The sequence below is a fragment of the Dipteris shenzhenensis genome, chromosome 28 (assembly GCF_047967505.1).
Source record: "Dipteris shenzhenensis isolate YYH24624 ecotype China chromosome 28, Dip_SZ_1.0, whole genome shotgun sequence".
NCBI classification, from domain to species: domain Eukaryota; kingdom Viridiplantae; phylum Streptophyta; class Polypodiopsida; order Gleicheniales; family Dipteridaceae; genus Dipteris; species Dipteris shenzhenensis.
The window spans coordinates 17,205,410-17,216,675 of NC_141623.1; the positions used below are offsets into that span (position 1 = coordinate 17,205,410).

The 11,266-nt window shown below is 43.2% G+C and overlaps 1 protein-coding gene across 3 annotated transcripts; it reads right to left on the minus strand.

Annotated features, from left to right (window-relative positions):
• Positions 1-1,990: 1,990 nt before the first annotated feature.
• On the minus strand, positions 1,991-9,574 carry LOC147883257 (putative galactinol--sucrose galactosyltransferase 2). 3 transcript variants are annotated; one of them, XM_087399790.1, is made up of 15 exons: positions 9,396-9,574; positions 7,942-8,140; positions 7,572-7,834; positions 7,353-7,443; positions 7,080-7,128; positions 6,808-6,899; positions 5,962-6,069; positions 5,735-5,869; positions 5,171-5,581; positions 4,944-5,085; positions 4,788-4,855; positions 4,532-4,666; positions 4,048-4,265; positions 3,844-3,932; positions 1,991-3,744 (listed from the first exon to the last, which is right to left on the minus strand). In XM_087399790.1, exons 2-15 carry the CDS (start codon positions 8,130-8,132, stop codon positions 3,391-3,393), a joined length of 2,346 nt encoding a protein of 781 aa, XP_087255916.1. In that variant the 5' UTR covers positions 8,133-8,140; positions 9,396-9,574; the 3' UTR covers positions 1,991-3,390. The 3 variants fall into 3 exon arrangements, with proteins under 3 accessions (XP_087255916.1, XP_087255915.1, XP_087255917.1); XM_087399789.1 differs by having other exon boundaries at positions 7,942-8,278; XM_087399791.1 differs by having other exon boundaries at positions 9,485-9,557.
• Positions 9,575-11,266: the final 1,692 nt, after the last annotated feature.

Sequence of the window (11,266 nt, forward strand, 5' to 3'; positions counted from 1 at the left end):
AGCCGAATGCCAATTGGTAATGAATTGAGTTTTACTTGATTTCAGAATGATTTCCTAGAGTCCTTAAAGGGGAAATGTGAGTTTGATCCTCACTTCTTTGAAATATGGAAAGCAATTCGAAATAGGGATCCAACTAATGGAGAGGCTTTCACTAAGGAGTTGCATGGAAATGGCGACACACCACAGGTTGGTGATAAAGGACTTAAGTGGAAAAAATATACTATTGAAGATGGCTACCTGCTCTACAAGGATAGAGTATGTCTCCCGGATAATAATGACATTAGGCACCAAATTCTTTTTGAATGTCATGATAGTTCGAGTACTGGACACTCAGGAATTTAGAAGACATATGTGCTTTTGAAAAGATAATTCTTTTGGCCTGGAATAGGTAAGGACGTCCAAGATTATGTATTGAAGTGCCAAAAATGCCACGTCAATAAGGTTGAATGCCTTAAGGTAGGAGGTGTCCTACTCCCATTGGAGATTCCATCTGGCAAATGGGAAAGCATCTCCATGGATTTCATTTTGGGATTACCTAGGACATAGAGGGGGCACAACTCAGTGTGGGTAATTGTGGATCGGTTGACCAAGATGGCTCATTTTATTCCTGTTAGATTGTATGGGCTACCAAGTGGCATTGTTAGTGACCAGGATAGCAAATTTAACAGCCATTTTTGGAGGGCTGTGTTCAAAAGGTTAGAAACTTCATTGAATATGAGCACTCCGAATCATCTACAGAGTGATGGTCAAACTGAAAGGGTCAATCAGATTATTGAGGATATGCTTTGAGCATATGTCAGTAAACAGCAAACTAATTGGGAACAGTATCCGCCCATATTAGAATTTGCATATAACAAGTCTCCCAATCTAGCCCATACCATCTCGAAGCCACGGAAGCTAGTAGATCCATTTGGTATGCAGCCCATACCGTCTCTGACCAATTGTAAGAACATGCAATTCGGTGATATGGAAATCTAACACAAGAAGAAATACTGTAAGAAGGCTCCTTGTTTGTCTGCAACATCAACCAGGTAGGAGTGCAGGTTCTTGCTTCTCGAATGGACTTTCCCTTAAGACCAGATGGATGCGTTGTTTGCTACTGTTGGAGAGTTGCAAAGGCAGTAGCATGTTTCGATGCAAACGAAGTTTGAACCTCTGCTCTACATTCGACAAATTCACCCCGTCATCCTGCCTTCGTGGATCTTCACAGGCCAAAACAGTTGTATTCCATGACTGGCTCTTCGACGACAGAGAGCATGCGTGTGCATGCTAGGCGTCTAACTACAAGAAGACGACACACACACCCAATGTATAAGCACACCCAGTGTACAAGCGCAACCAAAACGGGATACAACAGCCAATGAAATAATTTCACGTTTGTCGACCAAAAAAAGCTCTGAAAAGGGATATAATGACGAATACAGTATGTACACGTTTGCCCAAACAAAAACGCTAAAAAACTATTTTTCGTTTTCATGACCACGCCTCGCTTAAGACATGCCCCTACAGCAGGCCAAAAAATCCATAGGCGCAACCCCTTACAGTATAGGGGTGCACAAGAGTGTCCCCTTTACCCTAAGGGTGCATTTTCCAAATTCCATCTCCCTCAATTTAGTTTCTTTGGGAGGAAACTCATTACTATGAGCTCTCTTCGATCAAGGCATGCCAAAAAGGAGCACAGGAAACTACTTTAATCAACGGTCCAGATCTTCTATCGCTTGTATCTTCTTCAACTCAAACTGAAATTTAGTGTTAGTTGTCTCTAAGACTCATTGTTCACTGAAAACATTTTTCTCATCAAGTCACAAAACTTGGGGTTTCAAATTTTGAAGGTTTTTCCTAAGAATTTGTGGACCTTTTAGCTAAATTATAACTAAATGGTCTAAAATTTTGTAGATTTTACAAAATTGTGAAAATACTTTTAGGGTGAAAAGACCTTTTAACTAAAATATAGCTAAATGGCCTAAAATTATGTTGATTTTACAAAATTGTGAAAATACTTTTAGGGGTGAAAATGAAAATGTTAGAGGTTAATTGTATATAGTTTGCATGTTTTCTGTGAACAGTCCTCTGAGTCCTTCAAACAAAGTTCGGTGTATCATGCATTTCTGAAATGGGAGGGATTGTATGCGTGTTTTGGGCTTTGCTGCTTGCTGCATTGTGCTCCTTGCGGATCTGCCTGTGTCCTTGATCACATTAGCTTTACATTTGATCATGCTTATGCGTAGTCTTGCTTTTCCTGTTGGTTGTAATGGTGGATGGAGAATGAATTTTTTTCGTGAAGACCTGTTCGGTTCTCGGGCCATCGAATCTTTGCAGCCAAGTATTTGTCAATGGGGTGATCTTTGAGCACGGTTAATTCAGGCAGTCGAGAATCGCAGGGATGTTGAGTACCGGAACTTTGATGCTCTGCTCAACTCTGTGGAGCAGGAACGACCCATCTGCGCTAGTTACAATGATCTCACTCCGATTCCTCCTTGTTTTTTCCCCTCCGTAGCGAATGGAAGCCTGTAGAGTCTCTATTATCGGGGAACTATGATAGTCGATTTGAATCCAGTCGTTCAAAACGCTAGGATTCTTCACTACTAAGATACAGGACGGAATGCAAGTACACCTCCGGCACAAGGGTCATGAATGGATGGCAGCGTGAACTGGGTTGCTTTCACGAACTCAAACTTTGTTTCCACTCTTGAAATGTTTCTTACAATCGTTACTTTTGCATATGCAGGACTGGCAGAAGCTTGGTGCGGGCTGGGTTTGTGTCTTGATGGCCATGGCCCTTGGGCATTACAAGCAGGAAATATCTCGTGTGCCATGTGTTCCGTTGCAGTCAATTGAATGTTCTTTGAAACCTAAATGCCAATATACGAATTATACGGGGAGGATGAGTCTGTAAAATAATTGCAGTAGCTTATGATATCTGGCATAACATCAATGCTCTGATTTAAACTGTAAAACATGACAAACTGACAGGTATTGTGCAACAGGCAACACCAATGCAATCTATCCTCCCAGGGAGAAAAGAATAAAACATGAAAAAGGGACAAGATTGCTCTTCTCCCGTGAAACCCTCTGGCCTTTGTAGTGCACTTCCTGTATATGCTTTGGTAGATTTATGCAGTAGGACGAGAATTCTTTAATGTGCCTGCTAAAATCAGGATCGCAGTCAATACATTGTCAACTCCAATCCTGTTCAATGATAGGCTGACCAAGTATAAAAGCCATTGTGCTAATGAGTATGCTTAAGGCTTTAAATACCCATGGAAGATTGACAGCAGATCGCAGGACTGTACACGTTTACAAGTCCCATATTCAATCAACTAATGGAAATCTTTCTGGTATCCTTGAGAGACTGATGTAGATTTTATGGTCACTGGAGAGATATGCCCATCAGATTTTGATAACCACAGACAAATACTGAGATTTTGTTGCAGGCAGGAAAAATGTTACTATCCCACTTTCAGCCTCATAGGAGAAATCAGTCGTGACAGAGTCTACTAAACACTCCCTTGGCTGTACTGACGAGTATACTCCAAAGTGCCCATATCCATGAATTTTCATTGTGATTGTAGCAATGGGTTCTAAGATTGTTCTTTCAACTTTGTGATTTCCAAAGCCTGGTTCATGTGTGGGCTCCTGTGAGCCAGTCTCATGTAGTTGATAGTCCAATGTAAAAATGGCACCCCCAGAGTTGAACATCTTGAGGAGACCTACAGGAGCAAATGTGGCTCGAGTGGCCAATCTCTGTCATGCAAGTTTTGACAAGTTAGTACGGCATACATGAATCAAGTCCATTGTTCTATGTAGTGACGCACCAACTGATGCTGGGGGGCAGAACACAACCTTGATGGGTGAGACTGTGAATACTTCATATTCAAGGGCTTTTAGAGTGATGGGCAGAGCAGCACTCTTTGGAAGGCAAACAAGCTCGCCTGCACTCCTCATAAGAAAACCTCTTGATCAGTACTCAAATTCAGGAGACTAAAACAGATTGTAAAATCACCTTCTTATCCAACATTACTGCTTGTTGTAGGAGTTCAGACCGACCCGCTTTATGAGAATATACAGCACAATCCTCATTCCAGTCCTCTGGAGCCACTCGGCCCAGGAACTCCACATCCCTAGCATGCACACTTCCAGTTATAGTACCAGGAGCTGCATCATGAACCAAATTCATCTTGTCCACCTTACTCCACCCTGCACCTTGACAATTGAAAGCACCCAGAACGCCTGTATATTTGTTTAGGTTCCAGATCTTCAAAAGACTGCAAAACAAAGCTGGACATAAAAATCTTCTCTGAAGCTTCAAAATGCTGACATGCTCTGAATAAAAACCTGTTAAAAAGCAAACGTCATTCTAAAATGCCTAAAAGGGTACTCGTTTTCTTTGACACAATGACAGTCTTAATAGCTTCACTGATATCGAGGTTGCAGTCTGCAGTGTATATATCCAGAGAGTACCAAACCCTGTGTTAGGCATGAAGCATTATAATCTATGGACTGGAGGTATTAACCCCAAGTGCATCCTGACCTTTTTCCATCTCTGGCAGGATCTGTAAACAGGCAGTCTTTGGTCGGTCGTCCAGGGAGTTGTGCACGCAATATGGAGCCATCAGGAAGAACCAGTCTTTTCAACAAATCAAAATCATGGCTCCCTGGCTTGTCGCTGCCAAAACAGGAATTGTAATGTCCCACAATTATTTTTCATTGACTGCCATGAATTTGCTTAAATAAGCATGCATTTTACATCAGGAAAAGTTTGTGAATTCCAGGTAACAATACAATACCTAACATAGACTGGACATCCACCGATAGCCCGAGCTGCTGCATGGTATTCTGCAGCAGGATGGAGACTCTGCATCATGTTCAATGCAATGTTTGTAAGAATGGGAATCTGATGTGTCGAAAAAATGAGAGGCAATAAGGACAATATTATGAAGTACCTGAAACATATCCCAATCAGGCTGCATAAATTCCCCAAGAAAGATGCTATTGTATGCTACAGAAGCAATGTGAATAGTGTGTGATGCAGGATCTTGAGGCCAGAAATCATCAGATGCCCTTACAACAGCAGTCTGCTTGATGCTGCCATATGAGTTCATCACAGAAATCAGGGTCACTAATGAAGCTCTAATGCACACCTAGTAGAGATCATAAGTTCTAATCTCACCTGTAGAGTCCATCAGTGTTGTGGCTCATACAAGCGATGCATCCATTATCAGGAAAATTGCGAGCAATTGATGCCTCTAGGGCCCGATGGTACTGTCTTGTTAACAAAACTCGGCCCCCAAATCCAGCTCCTAAAGTCTCCAAAACGTTCTGCACATCCACTTTCACCCCATCCACTCCTGCTGCCGCCAGGTAGCTGTGAAGCTCATCGTAGAACTGGAAAACCTTCTTGGGATGGGCCAGGCCAAGTCCACCGATAGTTAGACTATCCACACTCATTTTAGGCTGATTACCTAATACTCCAAGGGAGTGTATCGGATATTTCATTGCAGTTTCATATTGCTCCATCTCTGAGACACCTGGCTCAATTCCTCCCCAATATCCAGCTATTGCATGCCAAACATAAACATACCTGAAATATTCATTGATTAGGAAATTTACAAGGCATGCCATGAGAAGCCACCAGTTGATAATGACAAAATGATGACGTTTGCAGAAGGCATGCCATGAGAAGCCACGGCTATGCTTTGTTTGATATGACAAATGATGAAATTTGGAAACTCACTTCAGCTTATGCTTCTCTTTGATTTCGCGCACGACATGTCGCAGACCCAATGCTGGATCTTCCTGCCTCTTACCATCTTCCCCGTCCTTCTGGAACTTATAGTTTTCCTTGATATCAGTCAATCTTCTGGCAAGCCTGTTTTCACACAGGTTTAAGAAAGGGACTTGAGAGGATTGATAGACTACTAAAGTGTACTCAATGTGTATGGGTTTTTGAAAGCATATTACTGTGTCCCGGCAGTTGCTTCTCCACCACTATGATGCTTATCGCTTCCAACTGATTGCCAACCATCATCAATAATAACAAATCCTGGAGGAGTGCCTCCTTCCTCTAGACTGCAACATAATCAGACAAACAAGACATGCAATATCAGATGTAGCTTCCAATACTTCAAAATATATAAATCGAATTACTCATCATGTCCACGTGTCCACATGGCTAAAAATTTCAAGAGCGCCTTAACGATTAACAAAATCGCATTAGTTGTTAAGAATTGTCTAAGCATCTGAACCCTGCTGATGAGCTTTCCTAGCCCTTTAGGTGACATCTCAGCTCAGCAATGATAATAGTTCTATACTATGATTGGGCATCTTGGTTGCTGCTATAAAAGCTTATGCATTTAAGAAGAATAATCATAATAAATGGAAACTGCTGATAGAGTAGATATTGGCCTTATTCTGGCGAGGCACGAAGGCTTTATGCTTAGAGAACATAAGAGGGGGTCTTAATTCATTCAGCCAATGCGCTTTCAAACAATTCTTACACGAGCATGATTTGTTCTGATACATGAAAGGGTCGGGAAAGGTGCAGTTATGCTGAGAAACGGCCAGTACTCAGGTTTGTGCAGAAATTTGTATATAAGAAGGCAAGGGACACATCTTAGAACCATGACAAGCTGAGTTCAGGAACCTTGGAAGCTAAAGAGAGATTTGACCCAATGCGTGAACAACACCCTCTGCACTACACAGGTCTAAAAACCATATCGATATCCTGTTATATACCATGTATCTGTCCTTTTACTTATTTCTGAGCTAGGGTGACGAAAAATGTAGGCAAAGTGTGATCGAAGATACTTTCTTAAGCCCTCCCTTACTCCATCGGCTGTGACATCTGTGTAGAATGCGTCCCATGTACACCACCCAAACCAGTCAAGAATCCCTGGCATCTGTCAGTGAGATGAAACCATTGTGAGTGCGTTCCGTGAAACCGGTGTGAGTCTGCATAGAACGCATCCCTTCTCTACCACCCACATCAGTCAGGAATCTTTTCAATCTTCAGAGAGACGGAACTACGCATAAATAATTAAATAATGCGAATATTCCTCAACAAGAGAGCAAGATGGTACCGTTTTCTCCTCACGACGATGAAAGGTTTGCATGTGCATCTCCACAGCCCTAGCACAATGAGAAATGATCATTAAAAATATATCAGGTGAAAACTAGTGTAAGGAGTGGACAGACTATCTGGAGATTTTGCATTAACTTGAATTGATCATGTGAGACTCGTGTACTTCATTACGAAAAGGTCAAAGAAACTGGAGAATTCTGATAGCAGACAATATACTCTCATAGTTATAAGGGAAGTGCAGTAAGTAACTGTGACAAGGGAGGTTACTTACTGCACTGCCTCTGCTATTACTTGGAAGGGTTCTGTTCCTGCATAAAGGAATAGAGAGTGGAATCCTCCATGTGTTTGGACGGCAACGTCGCCTGCAGGATTCAAACAGAAACATAAACTAGAGAACATTGGCCAAAAAAAAAAAAAAAGAAATGACTTTACCCGCGGGCGGGCATGCATGCAAGCACTGTCACAATGGCGAGGAAAGACTAGTATTCACCGCTTTCCAAGCAGAGCTCCAGCTCATCATTTTCATTTCCCTGTAATGATGCCCGGAATGATCCTTCCAATAGAGGAAGAAAAACTATGTAGACCGTCTGGTCTCCACCGGCAAGCGGATCAATTTCGGATGTCAAAGGAGACCCATCTTTACTTTCTAGCAGCAAAAATTGTGTCTCTAAAGGAACGTCTCTTCCAGAAGTTCCCATTCTTTGAGTCATCCACCAAAGACTGAATCGAAAGCAGCACATAAAACGCAGATCCCTGAACACATGTACAATGTTCTTACTTTGCTACTCACGAAATGGACATAAGCGAGCAGATCGAGTTTCTAACTTCCAAAAAGCAATGGTGTTTTGTATTGCACGTACCTAAGAACTCCAAGCTGAAAGACATGGCGACTGTTGGTCTGAGAGGATGAAGCACCAAGAAACGCCCCTTGCACGGAACCCAATCCTGTACCAGCAGTTAAGACGACGTTTTCTGGCACTTGGGTTAGAATACTCTTTCCTTTTACCAGGAGCTGCCCATCGGAAATGCTAATCCCCGCTGTTACCGTCATTGCGCACTCTGCAGATCAAACAGGTGCTTGCTCAGTTACAGGCGCTCCAACAGTCCGAGCAAATGAAATTGAGGAAGAGCTTTTCCCCTGAGGAGCTGACGGTATTTTAGCAGAGGTCGAAATTTCTGTTTCGGAGCTCGCTGCGTCTGTAAAATGAAACGAGTCAGAGCGACATTGCAGATGAGATGACTCCTCTACACATGGCTATACTTTTCAAACAAGATAACCCTTCTTTGAAACACTAGCGCATTTGTCAGCAACTGCCGGGGGGCCTGCGTCTCCCGGTGCAGTGGAACGCAAACAAATCAATCTCTCCGGTCAAAAACGCAAGCCAAAAATTGCAATTTGCGAACCACTTGAAGATCGAAATACATCGTTTTTTCGGGAAATGGAAATCCAGCAGGCCTACAAAGTTCGTGGGCGCATCAATGGAGAAGACAAGCCTTCTCCGAGTCCTAGAGGCTCGGGAACAGACGGGTGCTGCAGGGAGGAGTGCATTTGCGCTGTGAGAGGTCGCCTTACGCAGTGAAATTGACATATGCACTGCCTACGCAAGGAATCAAAAGGATGAGCGGTCTCTGGCTGTGACGGATGCAACAAGGGGAGGGGCTGAAGGAGGAGAGCGATTCAAGGACCTTGGGGGAAGACAAAGGCCGGATGATCGAAAAGGCCAATCTCGGGTTGTGCAAAGAGAGGTTAACGAAGTATGCACTAAACGACATGAGCGCCGCGATTGCGAATATGCAGAGGAGCACGCAATGGAGAGTCGAATCTCCATTGCAGAAGAAGCATTGCGCTACCAGGGTGGCAGAAAGAACGCGAGTGATTCACGCGAGAAGAAATTTGGCGCAGTCGGTCTGATTGTTCAAAAACAGAGTCGGAACTTGGAAGCGCACGGCCATGAATTCAATCGACATAGCCAACGGAAATCCAAGCTTTCCCATCTCCCCAGCTCAGAAATCCAAGCTTCGGAGCATTCCCGGAGGACCAACGGACTGACTTGATTGTCTAAAAACTATCGCAATTCGCAAACAAGCATCGCATCGTCTCTGCAATTCCAACCAACGCAACTCTTCGGAGTGTCCCTGAAACTCCTCCCCTCCCCGCCCCTCTCGCTTCCCCGCAGAGACCAATGTTGATCGTCCTGCTCGGCAGCTCATGCGACGAAGAAGAAGGGGAAGACGAAGCACCAACAATCAGTACAACAACAAATCCTACACATCTTCACGCCCCCCGCTTCCCCGCACCAAATTGCACAGATACCTCAGCGAGTCCCAATGCTGATCGTCCTGCTGCGCTGAATCTCATCAACAATCACTACAACAACAAATCCTACGCCTCGCGATACTCACAGCAGGACAGCAAACAAGCTCGAGATCTGCTTCGGATTGGCGATCGTCTCGATTTAAATAGACGCGCTCTGATCCTGGAGCACGAGCGCGGAAGCACAAATCGCCGCTACATGTAGAAGGATCCCTTGGCGGAAAGCCAAATTAGAGGCGCCGCTAAATTTGGCGGGACACCGCTAACTTGGTGGGCGCCCCTTCACTTCCGCGAATCCGAACGTGAGGCCCCTGTCCACGTCAATGCCAGCTCACTGACACGTCAGACTGCCACCCTGGTGCTTATCCCATATTTTCAGAAAAATTGATCCTCCCATAAAAGTTTGCAATGTCATATGATATTTATTATTTACTATTTTTCTTTCTCCAAGAAAATTTGATTTTCCCAATTAAAAAGATCTAATTTACGGATTTGCCCGTGACATGATGCAGCTCTTCCACTATTGTCCTTCTCCCTCTCCAGCTTTTTTTTTTTTTGGACGATCCCCCAGACATTTTTTCCATGTTGCATCGTCATCTCTCGCCTAGACAAAGACTGCCAATGAGCAACCTCCAAGAGAAACGTGACACTAGGGAATCTTTACTTGGTTATTCACCCACTCATGTGAGTATGTCCACAATCCCCTTGCATGGAAATTTGTGAATTTGTGTTTCCAACACATTCCATAATTTACAAAAGTTTCATAAGGCAACCTTGTGCTTCATTCTTAATGCCTCTAATAACAAGAAATACACTCTAACATAAAATCTAAACAACAAAAACTTACAAATTCATAGTCTACATAACGTATGTCCCCCTATGTAACAAAAATTCAAAATTCAAACGAATTCATTATTAAGGAAAAAGAGAGGATTTAACACGCCCCTCGCAAACCCATTTTTTCACTCGCCTCTCTCTGTCCCTCATGCCCAAGCTCACTCTATCTCCAACCCACTCAATAATCTCTCCTCCCCCTCCACTCCTCTTCATTATTGGTGATTTCCTTCTCACACTCCAGTTTCTAGCAACACTACCTCTCTTGTCGCACATCTTTGTTGTACCACTTATTGTTATTCATGGCCCATTAAATGTCTTTTGCTATTGTTAGCTCATTGGATGTACTATTACTAACTTGCTACATCTATTAGCTGCTATTGTTCTTACTATCATTAGCTTGCTTGGCTTCCAAGAGAAGCAAATGGAGGCTGCAAGATAGAAAAGTTGAAAAGCTTGGTCGAGTCACAAGAAACAGATTGCGGGTTGAGGAAAGCAATGTCACAATAACGGAAGACACTTTTGGAACGTTTGCGGTCGGCAAAACAACGAGAAGAAAGAAGACTTTTTGCAGTCAACAACAACAGAAAGTGGTTGCAGCTGCACACCATCAGAGCAAAGAAGATGAGCTAAGATCAAGCAGCAGCTGCAAAGAGGGTGGCATTAGCTATGTTGGTGTCCCCTAAAACACAGGAGAAATAGCTTGGCCGCACAATGTTGAAGATGTTGTCAATCAAAAGGACCAACATGGTTCTAGCTGCTGGACATAGAGCGGAAGCAATGCACAATCATCTTGATCTAACATAAGAAGGACATTTGCAAAAAGCGGATGGGATGCAAGAAGTTGGACAAGCACATCATATACATGTTGGATACAATGCCCGGGGGGGTCGTTAAGAAATATGTAAGATAGCACATGCGCAATAAGCAAAAGGGGTTTTATATTTTTATGGAGTTACAGAAAATATACATACGTAAGGGGTTTTTTAATTCAAAAAGAGAAAATTTTCATACATATGGGATACTTTAATCATCTC

Excerpts from the sequence above, each read along its gene's own strand:
- LOC147883257 (XM_087399790.1), bottom strand. The coding sequence starts at position 8,132 with ATGACGGTAACAGCGGGGATTAGCATTTCCGATGGGCAGCTCCTGGTA. Across the intron at positions 6,070-6,807 it reads GTAAGGGAGGGCTTAAGAAA|TCTAGAGGAAGGAGGCACTC; the intron begins GTATCTTCGATC and ends ATTATGTTGCAG. Across the intron at positions 4,667-4,787 it reads GGATGTCCAGTCTATGTTAG|CGACAAGCCAGGGAGCCATG; the intron begins GTATTGTATTGT and ends CTGTTTTGGCAG.